Raw genomic sequence first — 22354 nt, 5'->3', positions numbered from 1 at the left:
CAACTATAAAGATAACGAGGCAGTGATAACGAAATCGTGTTTGTTCTTACATTGCTTTAACTTGGCAAAACAAGTTGCAATTTACAACTGTTTTTATAAGTCATACAAGTCACCTCATTTTTTAATGTAATTCAAGTTGAAATGACTTAAACATCCATATATAATGTAATGTTCAATATATATATATATATTGAACTGTGTTAATGACGGACTATATATAGTCCGTCATTAACAACACAGTTGAAGTGAAGTGAGCTTTATTTACACAACAGTGTTTCAGAGCAGCTTTACAGAGATACACTCTAAAAAATGCTGGGTTGTTTTAACCCAATTTTGGGTCAAATATGGACAAACCCGAAATGTTGGGTTAAAAATGTAATGTTAAAATTTAACCCAACGGCTGGGTTAGTCCATATTTGACCCAAAGTTGGGTCAAAACAACCCAGCATTTTTTAGAGTGTAACAGGAAAATAATGCAACAAAGTTTGTTTCTAGAAGAAAGTAGCGGCGTCACAATCCATTAAACCAAATCAGTTTAATCAGTGAATATAAATAATATTGAATACTATTCAACGGAACTTGCATTCACGATGCTTTTGGGGAAACGATTTTTCTTCAGCTAATGACCATTATAAAGATTCACAGCCAATCAGAAACCATCCTCAGACCCACTGAAGTGCCTTGAAACTTATTCAGAGTGTTGATGTAATTTACCTGAAACAAGATGACCGGGCGGGGCCTATAAAACAGCTCCTCCCCCTTTTTAAAACGGCCAGTAGCGTTTGGTTGGCCTGGGCTGTTGTTGAGCTCACTAAAGCCATAGTTCACTGCTTATTTCTCATCGCTTTTCCTCATAATCTCCTCCATATTCCTGTAAAATACAGTATTTTGTGTAGAACTCAAATGGATCCAATTTTTCTGGTCTGTGTCGACTCGATCATGTGATCCGCTCTAAGAAACAAGACTTCATTTGCTCAATGGAAACTGTCTGAATCGTTCCCCATCCCCTATATAGTGCACTATGTGCCATTCATGCACCATGCAGACAACAGTAAATGTGTGAACAAGCGACTGATTTCAGCCGCAGCTTCAGGCTCGGTTATTAATGTAAGGGGCGGAGCTTCAGATTCTAGAGAGTATTTGATTGGACAGAAAATCTGGTTAGACGCTGAAGTGCAGAGTGATGTCATCAAAACCATTGACGTGTGAGACGAAGGGGCTGTTTAAAAAAAAAAAAAAAAAAAAAAAAGAAGGGGCTGTTTACACGACTCCGTTTTTAACAAAAAATGTAAAACTTTAAGCGTTTTGACCGTTCGTTTACACGACAATTACATTTACACGGAAAACGGGTTTCAAAATGCACGTTTTTGAAAACGGTCTCCTCGTGTAAACACTAAACAGCAAAAACGCGCATCTGTGAAGATAATTCCGTCATGCACATGCGCATTACGTGTTCAGTCTATAGTGTTTCATCGCCATCTAGTGGCCTGGCAGCAGAACACAGCGGTTTCGCGTGTGAACGGGGATCGTTGTCTGTACGCGGAAAACTGTTCTCCGTTTTAAGCGTGTTATCGTGGAAACGAACCCTAAGTTATTTGAATCCTAACATAATCTAAATGCAAATTGTCAGATGCAACTTAAATCATATGATATAATGAGAATATCCAGATCAAAAAGAACTCAAATATGCAATTTATGCTTAGTTCTATGATCAAACCTCTGTATGTGCAATGCAACACAATGACTGGGAGTTGAACAAATAAACCTTCCCCCCCAAAAGCCTAAACCATGAATCAGACGACAGAAGCATGTGTGCGACAGGTTTATCAGCAAAGTAGATCGTTAATGGCCTTAGAAATGTGTAAAACAGTAGCTTTAGGGTTTGGATTATTTCATCAGTCCGGATCCCTTTTCCAAACTAAAAGAAGTCGACTCATGGAGAATTTCAGGACCACTGAAGAATTTACGACACGCCCTTGATGTGCAAACCCGTCAGCTGGAGATCTGCACCGACACGCAGATGATGAAGATGATGATGAGGATGATGATGCAGGTCCAACAGCGACCACGACTAAATGAATGGCTTATTCACTGGTTCATTACCAGACATGAAACTTAACCTAGTAAATCTGTATAGTTGGTTTGCAGCAAGACACGTGTAATGTTCAAAACACTGGAAAATGAAAGTAATTGCAGCTTATTGCATTCTGGGAGGTCAAGGTTTGGTGGGTGAGCACAACTGTCAAAAAAGCTTTTTTTCTCACAATTAACAATAAGCAGCTGTTTAAACAAACATCTAAAACGTCTATTTAAAGTTTTATGATTGTGTTATCCGAATTGTGAGGCACTGTATAAACTTCTGAAATTGTAAGAAAAAAAGTCAGAATTGCACGATTTAAACTTACAATTTGGACTATTTTTACTGAATTCTTTTTTTTATTCTGTGGCAAAAAAGAAACTTTAATAGCGATTGTAACCAATCACATGGCCTTTAGAACTAAAAAAAAAAATAAATCTTAAATTCCTCCTGTAGTCATTAATTGTATCCCTTAAAACTCATCTTTGATCACCAAAATGACAAATGTTTTTTTTCCGTGTATTATGCGTTAAATTAGCTTGAAATGTAACACCCTTGTGCAAATATCTAAATTAATAAGTCGTATTTCCTCCTTTAAACTGCAGTGAACCAAAGACAGTCTCAAAAACACGCTTTGAAATCGCTGGTGTTTCTGACGTCACAAACCACCTTGTAACCAATCAGATCAACGTGTGATCATTCATAGAACCGCGCATACTGAATGAGGCGAGGGTGTCGAGTTACATTCAAGATATTTTAAGGCATGAATAATTAATTATTATTTTTACTTAAATATGTAATTTTGGTGATCAAAGATGAGTTTTAAGGGATTAAAGTATTGAAGATAGGGGAACTGAGTCACTCATTCATTAGCACTATTCTAAAAAAAACTAAAACTTTACAGAAACCCATTAAAACGTCAAACACGATGTAATGATGAACATTATTATGTCAACAGAATAATGTTGATTAATTGCAGCCATGCATTACAGTTTAACTTCAGTAAGGAGTGAATATTCAGTCACACACTCACCCAGCGGCCGATCGAGTGTGTGTTCCTCTGTCGACAGCGATGAACTCCTCCACAAGTCATTTCACTAGCAAAAGAGCTCTGGACGTCAATCATTAACGTCTGAGTGTTCATCCATCGGAGCGTAACACATCCGATGCGTTTTTTTCTATAATAAAACTATTACCCAGCTAACAAAGTTAGGTTCTGAGAATGTTTTTCTAACGTTCCATTTTGGTTGTGGGAACGTTAATTTAAAATGTTCTAAAAACGTGGAAATGTCCAGTTTGCTTAACGTTGCTGGAACGGTGTCTTAATGTTTGCAGAACGTTGCTGGAACGTTAGCATAATGTTGTTAGAACGTTATCCTAAGGTTAGCATAATGTTGCTGGAACGTTATGAGAACGTTTATCAAACACAAATAACCTGATAAAGACGTTCCGATAACGTTGTTCTAAGAACGTTTTTTATCAACGTAATGAGAACGTTCATCAAATACAAATAACGTGATAAAGACGTTCCAAGAACGTTGTTCTAAGAACGTTTTCTCTCAACGTTACAAGAACGTTAATAATGTTATATGAACGTTCCGAAAACATTATTTTAATAACGTTTTGTCCTAACATTTACACAACTTTTAAAGAACGTTAGTGAATGTTCTGGGAACGTTCCCTGTTAGCTGGGTATAGACAGCTGTACAATCCAATGATCGATTTTGCTTTATAAAAACAGCATAATAAACGATAATCACGTTATTATCGCCCATCTCTCTGGAATAATTGATTCTGATTGGACAATTGCAGCATTCGGTGTGCTTTTCAGAAGCTTTATAACTATAGCTATATATAGTTACTATAGCTAGTTGTAACTAATCTAGGTTACTAGCAGCAGAACAATAGCATACCCAAGTGCTAATCATCGTTGTTTAAGATTAGAATATGGCTGATCTGTTTATTGAACGAACAAAGACAAATTTTGCCAGAGCATGTTTTAATCTTAGTTGGTTTATAACATTAACCTTATTTTACAATAAGGTTGCATTTTTTAACATTCATTAACAATGACATACTAACGCAATTAATAATCTTAGTTAATATTAATTTTGACATTCAACTAATATTAATTATATCTGTTAATTTGGGAGAGATTAATAAATACTGTAACACACACACAAACACACACACTTCTCTACACGGGCAAGCAGTGGTGGACAGCAACGAAGTAAATGTTATTCGTTTCTGTACTTAAGTAGCTTTTTTTGCGTATCTGTACTTTACTCAAGGTTTTAAATTCTAATCACACCGGGGCAAGTCGTCACAGGAGAGTCAATGCCTCTCCATGAATAGCTGTACATGCCATCTAGTGGTTACACCCTGATTCTACGCCTTTTCTCTATACTGTAACCGGATGGTGCTAATTTTCTTCAAATAATATTTTTTTCTGAAGGCCTACACTCTATATTAAACTAAAATACTGCATTTATATATTTTTTTAAAATATATATATACAAAAAATATATTTATTTCCATTGAAAAAATAGACCATAAATATTGCATAAATATTGATAAATTCAATCAAATTGTCTCAAAATACTAAATTAAAAAGAATAAATATTATAGAACAAAAATAAATTGCATTGGTTTTACTGGGATGGAAGAAGTTTCATTTTTAGGCCTCCGGTCACTTCTGGCTGGGAAGGTGAGGGTTAAGTTGTGTTATATAGTGTCAGATATCATTTATTTACTATAAAACAACCTATCGCATCATAAACCACTTCTATCTGAGATTAAACTGAGATATTATTAATAATTCAAAAAACACCCAAGCCTACATTGTGAAAATAGTTTATTAACGTGTATAAAGATCAATATATAGCACAAATTCCACAGACACAGTTTCACATGCAATGAAAAGAACAATTAAATAGTGTGACGTTGGATATTCATAAGCTGTCGTTCACGTTACTGATGAGCTCGGACAAAACCAGCGAGGAAGACTTGTGCTGTGGATTCAGAATCATGAGGAAGAAGTCCTTCCATAAGGAGCTCACAGGAGCGCTGGAACACAACACAAATCAAACAAATTTATGCTCAACATCTAGCCTGACTTCGTCATACTCATAATCTTGTCGGAAGATGAGTCTGATCTGCTCCGTTGGGCTTTGATTATGAGGCGTGTCGTAACCGAACCAGGAAAAAAAAACTCTGCACTCAATTGGATAGTCGGTAAACCTACAACCAATCAGAGCAACGCAGTAAGTCAACTACTTTGCATACAGTTGTCAACTACAGAACTTACTTATTTTACAAGTTAAATAACTTCTTTTACTTGAGAAACCCCAACGACCACAGGCTTTTCATTACGTCCCATCTTCTTAACGACCGTCAGAGCCAGCTGATAAGTTACACTTTTGCCGAATCATGTAGGAAGGACGGCAAAAATATCTTTCCGATCGACAAATGCCTTGATAACGTGATGATTACGTCCCTGCAGATCATCTGTCCATCATCGTATAAAGGCAATATACGATTGGCCCGAACATTTTTTGCCTGATCATAATTACTCCTCAATGGATCGAGTCCAGACCGAACTTTCCGAACAAAAAATGATGCCATCCAGGCTACTCAACATCCATACTGGAATAGTTTTTAAAACTGTTTAAATTGCAAATCTTAAAAGATCTGTATAAAGATAAGCAAATACTTCATTCAGAATATTTGGAAACACTTCACAGAACGGTTTAATTTGTTAATATAAATCAACAATAACAAAATACTTAAAAGAAAATCCCTTAGTTAATGTTAATTTCAACATTATACATTGTTAAAACAAAAACTGGTATCGGTTACATTATTTGACATCACTGTTGTTATTATTTAATGGACCCGAGCGAACAAACTATCAATGAAAAGTTGTATTTTTATTAACTAACATTAATTGTACTGCTCATTATTAATGCAATAACTAATTATAAAGCGTTACCAAATATTTTTGATTATGAGATTTGTGTTTTTGCATTATGATCACACACACACACACACACACTAGAGCTGTCGCCGACACATTAGTGTTCATTGGATCGATTGTAAAATTGATTTTCCATGTCTGCATTGAAGTAAAAGCAAATTTTAAAAAGCATTTGGTGAAGAGAAAAGACATTGTTATTTCCCAGCATCCTTCATGTTCTGTGTGCTGTACTGATCTGCCCACCTGACACACATTTTGGGTAAAAATAAAAGCGGTTAAAATTGATTCCCTATTTTTGTTTTCGAAACTTGTGTTCGATGGTCCGATCGATTGTGCAATCGATTTTCGAACGTAACACACACACACACACACTCTCTGTCTGCTTTCTTTTGTCTTATTGGTGAAATATGAGCTTATGGTCCAGAAGCACTTCCTGTTTCCTGTTTTCTTTATTTCACATGTAAAGAAAACATATTAAAGATGTTTGTTTAACTTTTTGATTCAGTTTTAAATGTTCTGTTGGTTGTATTTTATCCCAGCTTTTATGTAGTGTTAAAAAACTGAAACAGGAAGTGCTTCTGGACCAGTGTTGTTTACATCTTGTGAAATGGTCTATATGTCTGTACTATATTAATATCTGGTGTTGACTGTACCTCTGGTCAGATCCAGAGCACTCCTCCAAACTCCAGACCGAGTTCTCCTGCCTTACTCTCATTGGTCGGTTAAACAGCAGAGTGTGCACGATCTCTGCTAGGCCAATCAGATCAACCTGTTGCAAGAGAGCAGAGATAATCTCGAAAATTAAATACAACAATTATTCATTTTACACACTTCATTGGTTGCCAATCAGCTTGAGCCATAGTTACACACATGGTAAAACTTCACACACATGCCACTGAGAAAGAATTGCGGCAAAATTCAGAAATCTTTGGAAGATATCAAAAGTAGCAAAAGTAAATTCCATAAGTTCATTTTTTAATCTGTTTTATTGCGTTTATATAAAATTAGACAAATCTGATATGATTTTAATCCTATATCTGTTATTTAACAGTTGATGTGGTTCTGTAACGCTAATGTAACAGCAGAACACACTCGCTGGGTTTAAACCGGGGCATGTTGTCACACTAGCCCCTATTAGAACTATCATATTCTATTCTATACTTTTATGAATTCTATTGAGAAACCATAAGAAAAAGGTGAATAAAGACTGAGAGTAGGGCTGTCAAACGATTAATCGCATCCAAAATAAAAGTTTATGTGGGTGCACTGTGTATAATTATTATATATATATATATACACAGACATGATTGTATATATTTAAGAAATATTTTCATGTATTTACTGTATATAGATTTATGTATAGTTTATATTATATATAAATATAAATATTTTATATATAAATAATATTTTTTTCCTAAATATACATGCATGTGATGTGTGTGTATATAAAATAATTATACATAGTTCACCCACATATATGATGTAAACACAAACTTTTATTTTGGATGCGATTAATCGTTTGACAGCCCTGACTGAGAGTCAATAATTCAACTTAAAAGCTGAAACTAATATATTATATAGACTTATTACATGCAAAGTGAGATATTTCAAGCCTTTATGTGTTATAATTGTGATGATTATGGATTACAGATATGAAAACCTTTTCACAATATTCTAATTTTGACTTTGGGGTTTTCATATCTGTAATCCATAATCATCACAATTATAACACATAAAGGCTTGAAATATCTCACTTTGCATGTAATGAGTCTATATAATATATTAGTTTCAGCTTTTAAGTTGAATTACTGAACTTTTGCACCATATTCTAATGTGTGGAGTTTGACCTGTATGGAAGGAGAGAGGGGATGACTGTACCTGATAAGGAGACGCAGAGGCTGACAGGAGACCCTGCTGTATGTATTGCTGTGCAGAAGGAAGATCTTGTGCCGTTCTCACGTCAGTCTGGAGCAGCAGATCCACTGCGCTGGAGAAATCTACAGCTGTGATGCCACTGCGGCCACAAACACAGGACAGCGGCTTGGAAACGGGTCTCGATAGTAACGTGTGCTTGCGTGTGCATGTGTGTTATCCATGTACCTGTGGTGAGAGTACAAGGTTTCCGGCTTCAGGCCTCCGAGGACCACCTGACAGGAATGAAACTGCTTCACCATCTCGAGTAGCTGGAGGACTAACTGTGGCACATCCACTCTAGTAACGGGCTCAGCGAGGAGATCCTGACGGTGGAGAGAGGAAAACAAATGTTTGATTGAGGACTTGCGAATAAAAAGATTGTGTCCGCCATAGAATATAAAATTTTTCTCTCATTAATCTGAGTTAACAGCTCAGAATTGCGCAATATAAAGTCAGAATTTCGAGATATACAGAATTATCTGACTTTATATCTCGCAATTCTGACTTTATCATGCAATTCTGACTATATCGCGCAATTCTGACTATATCGCGCAATTCTGACTATATCGCGTAATTCTGACTATATCATGCAATTCTGACTATATTGCGCAATTCTGACTATATCGCGTAATTCTGACTATATCACATAATTCTGACTATATCACGTAATTCTGACTATATCATGCAATTCTGACTATATCGCGCAATTCTGACTATATCACATAATTCTGACTATATCACGTAATTCTGACTATATAACGCAATTCTGACTATATCGTGTAATTCTGACTATATTAAAATTCTGACTTTATAACGTAATTCTGACTATATCGTGTAATTCTGACTATATCGTGTAATTCTGACTATATCACGTAATTCTGACTATATAACGCAATTCTGACTATATCGTGTAATTCTGACTATATTAAAATTCTGACTTTATAACGTAATTCTGACTATATAACGCAATTCTGACTATATCGCGTAATTCTGACTATATCACGCAATTCTGACTATATTAAAATTCTGACTTTATAACGTAATTCTGACTATATAACGCAATTCTAATTTCTGACTATCGCGTAATTCTGACTATATCGCGCAATTCTAACTTTATCACGTAATTCTGACTATATCACGCAATTCTGACTATATCACGTAATTCTGACTATATTAAAATTCTGACTTTATAACGTAATTCTGACTATATAACGCAATTCTGACTATATCACGTAATTCTGACTATATCGCACAATTCTGACTTTATCATGTAATTCTGACTATATCGCGCAATTCTGACTTTATCACGTAATTCTGACTATATCGCGCAATTCTGACTATATTGCACAATTCTGACTTTATCGCGCAATTCTGACTTTATATTGCACAATTCTGACTTTATTTCTCACAAATCTGACTTTATAGCTCAATTGTGAAATAAAAAGTTAGAATTGTATGATATAAAGTCGCAATTGTGAGATATAAACTCGTAATTGTTCGATCAAAGGTCAAAATGATCTTTTAAAACGTTTTATTCTGTGGCGGAAACAAGCTTCCATACTTGCGGAGGTTTACAAGGAAAATAAAACCGAATCTAGGAGAAGAACCTGGATGGTCTCTCCATGAGGAGTCCTCCAGAGAGTCATGCAGCCGTTCTGGAACATGTAGCAGGAGATCGGGGCGAGGCGCTCCTGCTGGTCATGTGACAGTCGAGCCCGGAGCTGCGAGCTGATGAAGAAATCCCACGGCACAGAGGAAGAGTCCAGCTGAACAAGGGAACACAGGGATGCGTACGGTACAGGAAGAGGACACATGTAAACAGCAGAGGTAAATCACAAAAACATGATGACAAATAGAGAGAATAGTGTATATCTAAAAGTTAAAGATTATCACGAACATCATAATATATCAACAAATTATTTACACAAGAGTGTAAATCTATATTATATATATATATATTTTAGGGCTGTGCAAAAGTTAATTGCGATTAATCGCATCCAAAATAAAAGTCTGTGTTTACATAATATATTTGTGTGTGCAGTATATAATTATTTTGTATATATAAATACACACACATGCATGTATATATTTAAGAAAATATGTTATTCATATATAAAATATTTATATTTATATAATATAGATTATGTATTTATAAATATATACAGAATTTAAGCGCAAATAATTCTTAAATATATATATGCATGCATAGGTATTTATATATACAAAATAATTATATACAGCACACACAAATATATTATGTAAACACAGACTTTTATTTTGGATGCGATTAATCGCAATTAACTTTTGCACAGCCCTAATATATATATATATTTATCATCAACGAGTGGATCTCTGAGCTGAGTCGGTGGAGGCGGGGCTCATTTGCATATTCATAGAATCACACATACTAAATGAGGCATGGGTGTTGAGTTACATTCAAGATATTTTAAGGCATAAATATTTTTTCAAGGAAAAAAAAAAACATTTGATGATCAAAGATGAGTTTTAAGGGACACAATTATTGACTGCAGGGGGACTTTAACAAATACTATAATAATATATAAATAATACAAAAAATGCACTTGAAATATATTATAATAATTAAATAAGTGTCTGTTTATTGTTTAGCAGATTTCTGTAAATCTCATTTGCCATCATTAAACTGTATTATTTACTATAAAAGTAAAATAATATACTTGTGTGTGTCGCACCTTCAGAAGGACAGTCCCGCTGATGGAGGAGTAAACGGTGAAGTCTTTCAGCGAACTGTGGTAAGCCAATGCCTCTCCATCTGGAAGTGTGTGGAATATTCTATTAAACATTATTTTGTCAGTATTCCTGCAACGGTCTGAGATCTCCACACACCGAGACTGAAGTCCCCGCTGGTGTCAGGCAGAGGCTCAGCTTTACGGTGGAAGTTGGAAAGCGTGGTCACGTCTGCTTGCTGGAACAGCCTGGACCTCACGCCCGGACTGCACACGTCCTCTGCTTCAGTGACGGATGCTGTGTGCACAAACACAAACACGTTAAAAACATGCAAGATCATAGAACATACTGTATATGGGCGGGGGAAAATGGCCGGATAATGTAAGATGTGTGTGCCTGGGATCCAGTAATGAAACAAGTGAACGAGTCATTGAGTCATTCACTCAAACCGATTTTTTTTTTTTTCAAATAAACTATTCAAAACAGACAGCAGAAATTAAAATTTTGTTGGAAACTTTTTGCTAAATTCTATTTTATTTTGTTCTGTTCAGAATTGTGGGAGAATCGTAATCTCCATTTTAACTAATTTATTGTCAATTTATCCAGAATGATGCAGCCCTGCTGTGTACACACACACACACACACGAAAGAAACCTAAAATATATTTTTGTATATTTTAGGTTTAAAATATACAAATAAGGTTTAAAATATTTAAAACATACAAATAAAATATAAGCAGAAAAAAAGGAAAAACCCAACAGATTAGAGACGGACGATTTTGGATAAATTGAATCATGATTTATTTATTTTTTGTTAATAACAGAGATCACGATTCTCCCATGATTCTGAACAGATAATTAAACAAAACAACATGCAATCTACTAAAGGGTTCTGACTTAATGTTATTTGCTGCAGTCTACTTAAAAATGTATATTTGACTTGAAAAAAATGTAAAAATCAGTTTGAGTGAATGATTCAATGACTCACTCATAAAGACTTCCCTTGTTTCATTACTGGATGAATCAGTGTTTTTAAACGAATCACTTAAATGAATGGTTCAATGACTCACTCATAAAGACTTCACTTGTTTCATTACTGGATGAATCAGTGTTTTAAACGAATCTCCTGAATGAATGATTTAACGACTCACTCATAAAGACTTTCCTTGTTTCATTACTGGATGAATCAGTGTTTTTAAACGCATCCCTTGAATTAATGATTCAATGACTCGCTCATTAAGACTTCACTTGTTTCATTACTCGATGAATCAGTGTTTTTAAACGAATCACTTGAATGAATGATTCAACGACTCACTCATAAAGACTTCACTTGTTTCATTACTGGATGAATCAGTGTTTTTAAACGAATCACTTGAATGAATGATTCAACGACTCACTCATAAAGACTTCACTTGTTTCATTACTGGATGAATCAGTGTTTTTAAACAAATCTCCTGAATGAATGATTTAACGACTCACTCATAAAGACTTTCCTTGTTTCATTACTGGATGAATCAGTGTTTTTAAACGCATCCCTTGAATTAATGATTCAATGACTCGCTCATTAAGACTTCACTTGTTTCATTACTCGATGAATCAGTGTTTTTAAACAAATCTCTTGAATGAATGATTCAATGACTCACTCATAAAGACTTCACTTGTTTCATTACTGGATGAATCAGTGCTTTTTATGAATCACTTGAATGAATGACTAAATTACAAACACACTTTTGAACAGTCAAGTTACATTTAAAAGGTGATTTAACTACGATTGCGATCTTTTATTAATGAATTGTCCTGCTCTAAAACAGATCTAGTTTCACTAAGAGGCCATATAAACTCTGTATTTCCCACCGTTCTCCAGCACAGTCTCCAGTCCCTCCACAGCTCGGCTGATCTCCGTGTCATTCAACCGTTTCATGGGATCCTGGGAAAAGTTAGGGAAGGAAGTGCCGCCCAACTCTTGGCTGATCTCTAGGATAGGACTATAAACACAAAGCATGGACAAACCAAAGTCTGAGTGAGATTCTAATCAAGATTTGTCATAATTAGCCATTAAAAATGAGCTCAAATGTAACCGTGTGGCGCATTAGCAACACCAAGCTCACGGGTCTGATTTGCAGAATTCATGAACTGATAAAAATGTGTGCTTTCAATGCAATGCAAGGATAAAAGCATAAATGTAAGACATATTTACAATTAATATTTATTGTGGTGACTATACAAAAATGAGAAATTGTGCCACATGGTTTATATCACAGCATGAAAATATTGTCCGCATTTAATTATTCAAATTACATATGATCATCCAATTGCTGTAGCATCTCATTATCATGAAATCAAATTTCTCATATTGTGAAATAACTATTTACTTAAAAAAAAAATCCCTTGTCTTACAGTGTTTTATAAATGGTATTGTCTTATATTGGATTTCTTAACTTCATCCACCTCTGGAATGCAAAAATATGTTTATTACAGTATAGGAACTGTGTATATATTACTGGAGTATGAATGACGAGAAAACACTATTCTGGTCTTTCCAGTGTTACTTGAAGTTTCTGTGTAATTTTTGGTGGAAATTCTTTCAACACAAGAGTTTTATCACAGTAAACGAACACGCTGATGTAATGTGTTATATTTGAGTAGCCAGGGTTTGACAGAAACTGTAAAATTTCTAAAAATGTTAATTTCAGAAATTTTAGAAATCTCATCCTAAAATTTCAGACCCACTGCTCCTCGTTAAAGGAGTAGTTCACTTTTAAAAAAACTTTTTCTGATAATTTACTCACCCCCGTGTCATCCAAGATGTCCATGTCTTTTTTTCTTCAGTCGAAAAGAAATGAAGGTTTTTGATGAAAACATTCCAGGATTTTTCTCCATATAATGGACTTCAATGGGGACCAAACGGTTCAAGGTCCAAAAGACAGTTTCAGTGCAAACTGTTCAAATGTCTTTAAACGACACCAGACGATGAATAAGGGTCTTATCATGCGAAACAATCGCTTATTTCAAAACTTATTCCAAAAATGTAACTTTTCTAAGGACAAATGCTAGCCTTGCTCTATTCTGTGAGGCGCGTTTGTAACGTCACGTAATACGTAATTACGTTCAAATCGTAGCCGGAAGTACAGAGTCGGTGTTTACAAATTGAACGCATAGGTTGAACGTGCAAACTAACTCAAACGGCGTTTACAAAAAAAGGAATTAAAAGGTAAAACAACGATGTCGGACAATTTTGATTTTGTACTTCCGGCTACGTCGCCCGTGACCTTTTGAACGTAATTACGTATTACGTGACGTTACAAACGCGCCTCACAGAATAGAGCAAGGCTAGCATTGGTCCTTAGAAAAGTTACATTTTTGAAATAAGCGATCGTTTCGCATGATAAGACCCTTATTCATCGTCTGGTGTCGTTTAAAGACATTTGAACAGTTTGTACTGAAACTCTCATTTGGACTTTGAACTGTTTGGTCCCCATTGAAGTCCATTATATGGAGAAAATCCTGGAATGTTTTCATCAAAAACCTTAATTTCTACCGCAATCTGCTGATTCAAGCCCTTTAAACCCCTTGTGCAAACCCTGGAGTACCTGAGCTTCTTCTCCTCAGGGCTCATGGTAGAGCTCGGCGCTTTAGTGGACTCTGGATCCTCCGGGAGTTTCTGCCTCTCGACTCCACTGAAGGGAGTTGAAGCGAGATGAGTGGCACGGGCGAATTCACACGTGTCGTCTGGACTCCGGCACAGAGTCTTATTCCAGTGGCCGTTAACGATGGCTTCCTCACAGCGAGAGATGGACGAGTCCTGCTAACGAACGCACCGTGAGTACTGACACTGACAGGAACACTGGGAAGAAACTGACAGCAATTCACTTTCACATGAACATTAGCACATGATTTACTCATCCTCAAGCCGTCCTAGGTGTGTGTGACCTTCTTCTTTCAGACGAATACAATCAGAGTTATATTAGAAAATATCCCGGCTCTTCCAAGCCGATTGCAACCAACAGATCGAAGCTCAAAAACGTGCATCTGTCACGATGGATAGAGTTTTATCCAAAGCGACTTAAATTGCATTTCAAGGCAGACATTTTACGTTCTTATCAGTTCTTACTTTCCCTGGAAATCCAACCATGACCGTGGCGTTCGTACCTACTGTTGAGCTACAGGAAAGCGGGTTAATAAAGGACTTCTGAAGCAAAACGATGAGTTTGTGTAAGAAAAATATTAATTTTTTAACTTTATAAAATAAAATAATTAGAATACGGTCAAACGAAAACCGGAAAATAAGGATTCCACTTATCACAAAAAAAAATTAAGTTCTTTCTTAGTATTTTTGCCTTGTTTCAAGTCCAAATATCAAACATTTCTTAAATCAAGATGCATTTACTGAAGTAGTAAAATAACACAATTTATTAAGTCTTGTTTTCTGGGGGGAAAAAGTGAGTTTTTACTTAAAAAAAGCTTAATTATCTGCCAGTGTGGTCAGGAAAATAAGCTTGAAGTTTGAATTAATATTTTTCTGACCCCATTAGCAGATAATTTTGCTTTTAAAAGCAGAAACTCACTTCATTTTTATTTATTTCACCCGGAAAACAGCCCATAATATCTTATGTCATTTTACACATCTAGTAAATTAATATTTTATTTTTTTGAACTATGTTTTTAATTGAACTTTTCTTATACAGAGAAAAAAATAAAATAAAAAGAAAGAAGAAAATAAAAATAATCATTAAAAACTTTTAAAAAAAACAGCACTTCAAAGAATACACCGCATACCAGTACACTATCTGCATTATTCATAAATTAACATTTATCAAGTCTATTTATTTCCAGCAAACTTTTAATTAATGCCCACTTCTGTCGAAAAATGTCAGATTTAAAGTGCAAATCCGCAGTCATCTTCTCAAATATGTTTATCTGTTTCATGTGTCCATTCTGTCACAGTGGGTACATGCACGTAAATTAATATTTTTAAGAATTTTTTGATATTTGGACAGGAAACAAGACAAAAATAACCAAGTAAGAAAACCATTTTTTTATGCGAGTTATGCGATATTTACGCTACGCCATATGAATATGTTTCTTACACAAACTCTTCGTTGTGCTTCAGAAGGCCTTTATTAACTCGAGGGAGCCATGTGAAGTTCGTTCATGACCGATGGATGCACGTTTTTGAGCTTCGATCTGTTGGTTGCAAACCACTGCATTATAAAGCTTGGAAGAGGCAGGATTTGTTTAATATAACTCTGATTGTATTCGTCTGAAAGAAGAAGGTCACACACACACTTAGGACGGTTTGAGGGAGAGTAAATCAGGGGCTAATGATGCTGATCTCACTCTGTCAGCGGAGAGCTCTGCTTTTGACTTCGGCCCTTTCAGACTCGAGGTCGGCAGCTTCAGAGACACACGGTTGGCCGAAGATGATCTGAAATTGCAAAGAAAACATGGACAGTATTGATTAAATAGATAGATAGATAGATAGATAGATAGATAGATAGATAGATAGATAGATAGATAGATAGATAGATAGATAGATAGATAGATAGATAGATAGATAGATAGATAGATAGATAGATAGATAGATAGATAGATAGATAGATAGATAGATAGATAGATAGATAGATAGATAGAACAGCTGGTTTCCTCACGGTTTGTTTGTCTGTCTGTTCTCATCAGAAGCACTGAAGGGTTTTACTGTGGCGGTTTTCTGCTGGCGAGAGTCACTTCCACCTGAACACACACACACACACACACACACACACACACGTTTAGCACTGGGACTCTACCTGAACACACACACACACAGAGACAGGAGTCACTCACTCAGATTCACGTCCTCCTCTCGACTCGCTGAACTCTTCCTGCATCACAACAAAACACCGTCAGCAACACACCAGAGGAACATGTACAAGCCAATCATTCTGCTTGACCCCAGCCTGAGGTCAGCAACACCACGAGTCTTTCTCAATCATTATAAGACTGACCTCTGAACCACACGCCCTTCTTCCTGATCGCTGTAAACTACGAACGGAGCTCGCTTCACGACAGGGGCGGCCGGTTCACACACGCCGGCAGAAGAGTCGGCCTCCTCGTCCACCATCTGGAACAACACACACACACACACACCATTAAAACAGGACCAGCAGAGTGTCTGAAGCTCATTTTAGAAATACAAAACACGTTTAAGGGGAGAGTTCACCCAAACATTACAATTAGCCCATGATTTACTCTCCCTCAAGCCGTCCCCTCCCTCAAGTGTGTGAGACCTTCTTCTTTCAGACGAATACAATCAGAGTTATATTAAACAAATCCAAGCTTTATTATGGACACGAATGGGTGTCTGTCTTTGAAGTCCATCAAAGTACAAGCTAGATATTTTAGTCCATTCATTTTAAATGTGGATATTTTTCTTACACGAACACATGGCTTCGCTTCAAAAGGCGTTTATTAACCCCCGGTAGATGCACTTTTATGATGGATAGATGCACTTTTATGATGGACAGATGCACTTTTATGATGGATAGATGCACTTTTATGATGGACAGATGCACTTTTATGATGGATAGATGCACTTTTATGATGATAGATGCACTTTTATGATGGATAGATGCACTTTTATGATGGACAGATGCACTTTTATGATGATAGATGCACTTTTATGATGGACAGATGCACTTTTATGATGGACAGATGCACTTTTATGATGGACAGATGCACTTTTATGATGGACAGATGCACTTTTATGATGATAGATGCACTTTTATGATGGACAGATGCACTTTTATGATGGACAGATGCACTTTTATGATGACAGATGCACTTTTATGATGGACAGATGCACTTTTATGATGGATAGATGCACTTTTATGATGATAGATGCACTTTTATGATGGATAGATGCACTTTTATGATGGACAGATGCACTTTTATGATGATAGATGCACTTTTATGATGGACAGATGCACTTTTATGATGGACAGATGCACTTTTATGATGGACAGATGCACTTTTATGATGATAGATGCACTTTTATGATGGATAGATGCACTTTTATGATGGACAGATGCACTTTTATGATGGATAGATGCACTTTTATGATGGACAGATGCACTTTTATGATGGATAGATGCACTTTTATGATGGACAGATGCACTTTTATGATGGACAGATGCACTTTTATGATGGACAGATGCACTTTTATGATGATAGATGCACTTTTATGATGGATAGATGCACTTTTATGATGGACAGATGCACTTTTATGATGGACAGATGCACTTTTATGATGGATAGATGCACTTTTATGATGGATAGATGCACTTTTATGATGGACAGATGCACTTTTATGATGATAGATGCACTTTTATGATGGACAGATGCACTTTTATGATGGACAGATGCACTTTTATGATGGACAGATGCACTTTTATGATGGACAGATGCACTTTTATGATGATAGATGCACTTTTATGATGGACAGATGCACTTTTATGATGGACAGATGCACTTTTATGATGACAGATGCACTTTTATGATGGACAGATGCACTTTTATGATGGATAGATGCACTTTTATGATGATAGATGCACTTTTATGATGGATAGATGCACTTTTATGATGGACAGATGCACTTTTATGATGATAGATGCACTTTTATGATGGACAGATGCACTTTTATGATGGACAGATGCACTTTTATGATGGACAGATGCACTTTTATGATGATAGATGCACTTTTATGATGGACAGATGCACTTTTATGATGGACAGATGCACTTTTATGATGGACAGATGCACTTTTATGATGGACAGAAGCACTTTTATGATGATAGATGCACTTTTATGATGGACAGATGCACTTTTATGATGGACAGATGCACTTTGTTGGATAGATGCACTTTTATGATGGACAGATGCACTTTTATGTTGGATAGATGCACTTTTATGATGGATAGATGAACTTTTAAGATGAATAGATGCACTTTTATGATGGATAGATGCACTTTTATGATGGATAGATTATAGATGCATTTTTATCATGGATAGATGCACTTTGATGTACTTCAAAACATACACGGCTATTCACTGCCATTTTAAAGATTGGAAGAGCTAGGACATTTTTTTATATAACTCTTGATAGTATTCGTCTGAAAGAAGAGAGTCATACACACTAGGATGGCTTCAGGGTGAGTAAATCATGGGATAATGTTTTTCATTTTTGGGTGAACTCTCCCTTTAAAGCGATCCTTCACCCGAAACTTCAAGAACTTCCATCATATCTTTGTGTCAGATATTGAGTATTATGCATGCTGTACCTGTTGTGGAGCTGTGCTGATTCTCTGCTGAATGAGCCTCTGCTTCTGCTCGATCTGAAACTGCAGCTCCTGCTTCATCTTGTTGATGTGTGAGGCCTTTTCTGCACAGTCAAAGATCCAATATATATATATATATATATATATATATATATATATAAAGCAAGTAGACTTGATTGAGTAATGTCTAAAACAGATTTTTTTTTTTTATAAAACCATATAGACACATTTAAAACACACTAGTGTGAACTAGCATGTGTACGTGCTCTGGGTGTGTTTTTGTGGGGATATACTCTGATGTCAGATTGCATATCAATAAAAAACAATTACCATATTACACATATACAATATTATAGCACACCACTAATTGTTATATATTGTATTGACACCTCAATTAAATACTGATCACTGTATATTCTTCAAAATTGGACGCTTTTAAATAAACACTTGGCTGTTTTAGGGCCGGACGATATATAATATACAGTATATATAACATTGCTATAAGTGATCACATGGATTTAGACCTATTTTGTACATTTATATAAAGCGTTCACAGGCAAATTTGCTTTATGTTTTTCCCTGGTGGAAATCAGGCTCATATAAATGTAAAATGTGAGGAAACATGATTCGATATCCACGATCAGGATCTCTGGTCAGTTGTAAGAAACACTATATCGAGTCCAAGCTCTAGTTTAAACCGATAATCGTTCGTTTTACTCGTGTTTTCACAGTTTCTCCTATTAAATCCAGTCACACAGCAGCTCTTCTGACACTCAGTCCAGCTGAGGGAGTGTGTGTGACATAAATGCATATCCTCTATTAGAAATCAGATGCAGCAAATGTGATTTGTTAAAAAATGTCTGATTCCACACTTGATTAAAGGCTGCCTGAAACACACCTAACATCAGACATGCTGTGTAACACACGTACCGCTCAGAGCCCTGTAGAAGCGCTGCGCACGAAGCTCCTCCAAGCTGAACTCCACGTCTCCCTGATACACCTGATCTTTGCAGTACATGATCTGCACGAGACCCTCCTGCTGGGAGACCAGATCTTCTGGAGTCTGAGTCCTCTGGGACGCGAGCGCAGTCTCCACCGGAGCGCTGGAACGGACAGACACGCCATTACACGAGTTCAACTACTAAACTACTAGTTACAGTCCAACTAAAAATGTTGTTGCAAACATTAAAGTCCCCCTGTGGTGAAAAATTCAGCATTTAATGTTGTTTATGTGGTGTTTTAATACGCTTAACCATGTGTAAGTTGATAAGTGGACAGCATTGCTGAGTATTTCCTCCTTAAAACTGCAAGACGGTCTCAAAAACACGCTTTGAAATCGCTGGTGTTTCTGACGTCACAAACCACCTTGTAACCAATCAGATCAACATGTGATCGTCAACCAGTGGACCTCTGAGTGAGTGAGAGAGTGGAGGCTGGGCTCAGATTTGCATATTCACAGAACCGAATATATATATATATATATGAATAGTTCAGAATGCAAAAGCCTCTAAATGCCATTTGAAATGTTCTTCTTTAATGATGATTTTTATCAAACTTGTACATTTAAGTTCAGTAATTTCACTTAAATAACAATTAATAGGTAATTATCATTGCCATTTAAGTGAAATCACTGAACTTAAATATACAAGCTTGATAAAAATCATCATTAAAGAAGAAAATTTCAAATGGCATTTAGAGGCTTTTGCATCTGAACTCTTCATATATATATATATATATATATAAATAGTAAAACGTTTAACAAAAACATTAACTATGCATAAATAAGCCCTTTGATATCTATGCAAAAAAACAAAACAATGCTGTTGTAAATTAAAATGTTATTTTTTAATAGGGGAATATAAATTAGGAGAAACAAACAGAATTATTGAGATACAATATAAAATACACATGATTAAAATATATGAACATAAACGTATTCTTAATTTCTTATGTTTGGTTACGGCAGGTTAAGTTAGACTACAACGTCACAAATGTGTGTGTATGTGTATGTGTATGTGTGTGTGTGTGTGTGTGTGCGTGAATGACAACCATCCAAAACAAAACAACACACATTAAAAATCACTTACAATAAAAACTACAAATGGATTGCTTACCTCCAGATGTGAGGCGAAAGTTCATCCATCTTCACGCGTTTTGATTGTTCAAACCCTAAAGCCATCTATCCTGTGTGTTGTTTCCTGTGATTTAATACATCCAGTAAGTTAGCATGCAACACGAAGGTTATTTGTAATCAGAATACTAAAATTATTATGCATATAACACGGCTAGGATCGGTTAGCTAACGTTACTATTCATGACAGCAGATGTTACAGCAGCTAACACCAACTAACTTAACGTTACTAGTAGCTAGTAACTAACGTACTCATTTTCAAATCAACAAAACATTATATTTGCGAGTTGTATACATTTAGAAGTTGTGAAAATCATGACTGTACCTCCGAAAATCATCAAATATTCCTGTTTCAGCGAAGTTTGTTTGCATAAAATACTGACAGCAGTGGTGTTTTCTGTTGTTCATTCGAGGTTCAATTTCAAATGTTACCACGTGACCGTGACGTACAAACTGACGTTCCTCGGCTCGACGTCCCATATTACGTACGAATTTACCATTTATTTTCTAGCGTTACATATCCGCATATTTTATTTTATAAACTATTTATAAACAATTGGTCATTGTATTATAAAAACGTTAAGCCAAATGGCAACGCCATCTTTTCTTGTTTTCTATGCAAGTGTGCATACTCGTATAACGTTACTGCCCTCTTCTGTAAATCAGGCGTTAAATCCCTCTATGGTTAAATCCATCTACCATACTTGGTTAAAGACTGATTATGCTAATATAACGTTTTTAACAAATTAATAAATATAATGTTTTTAACGAATTCAAATGTTATTCAATTTGGTGATAACAGTAGGCTATGTTATCACAAAAAATACGTTCATCCCAGAAATTTATGTTTATTCTATTGAGAGAATTCATTTATAGACCTGTTTTTGTATTACGTCATAAATATTTAAATAAATGATGTTGCTAAAAAAAAAAAACATTGGCCATACCAATGTTTCCACGGCCGTTTCGGAAAGGAGAATTAATTGTTCTTGAATTAATTGTTAATTGTGATTGAATAAGATAATTTAAAGAGCACTGGTTGGTTTAATAATTGTTACTAAATCATCTAGTCATGGAAATAGTTGTTTTTCGGTTCAAACTACAAAAGAAAAACGTTTAACTCGGAATATAACAAGGAATACTAATAACTAAGTTTTGCCATTTGATCCTTTTTTATTTTGCAAAGATAAAATTATATTAATTATATGAACATGAATATAGTAGTTTATTTTGAACATG

General features: G+C 35.6%; 1 protein-coding gene across 3 annotated transcripts; it reads right to left on the bottom strand.

Annotated features, from left to right (window-relative positions):
• Positions 1 to 4914: 4914 nt before the first annotated feature.
• On the bottom strand, positions 4915 to 21579 carry bub1ba (BUB1 mitotic checkpoint serine/threonine kinase Ba). 3 transcript variants are annotated; one of them, XM_039690069.2, is made up of 17 exons: positions 21441 to 21579; positions 21099 to 21182; positions 19915 to 20087; positions 18988 to 19088; positions 16657 to 16772; positions 16496 to 16533; positions 16321 to 16402; positions 16010 to 16097; positions 14263 to 14477; positions 12527 to 12657; positions 10833 to 10970; positions 10679 to 10758; positions 9575 to 9733; positions 8154 to 8290; positions 7932 to 8067; positions 6707 to 6822; positions 4915 to 5143 (listed from the first exon to the last, which is right to left on the bottom strand). In XM_039690069.2, exons 2-17 carry the CDS (start codon positions 21161 to 21163, stop codon positions 5029 to 5031), a joined length of 1890 nt encoding a protein of 629 aa, XP_039546003.2. In that variant the 5' UTR covers positions 21164 to 21182; positions 21441 to 21579; the 3' UTR covers positions 4915 to 5028. The 3 variants fall into 3 exon arrangements, with proteins under 3 accessions (XP_039546003.2, XP_039546004.2, XP_088975100.1); XM_039690070.2 differs by having other exon boundaries at positions 14263 to 14474; XM_089118974.1 differs by lacking the exons at positions 21099 to 21182; positions 21441 to 21579 and adding an exon at positions 20231 to 20339.
• Positions 21580 to 22354: the final 775 nt, after the last annotated feature.

This window comes from Pimephales promelas, chromosome 13, assembly GCF_988280905.1.
Source record: "Pimephales promelas chromosome 13, fPimPro1.hap1.1, whole genome shotgun sequence".
NCBI classification, from domain to species: Eukaryota; Metazoa; Chordata; class Actinopteri; order Cypriniformes; family Leuciscidae; genus Pimephales; species Pimephales promelas.
Note: the sequence above shows the minus strand (reverse complement) of the source record. Positions and strands in the feature narration are given on the sequence as shown.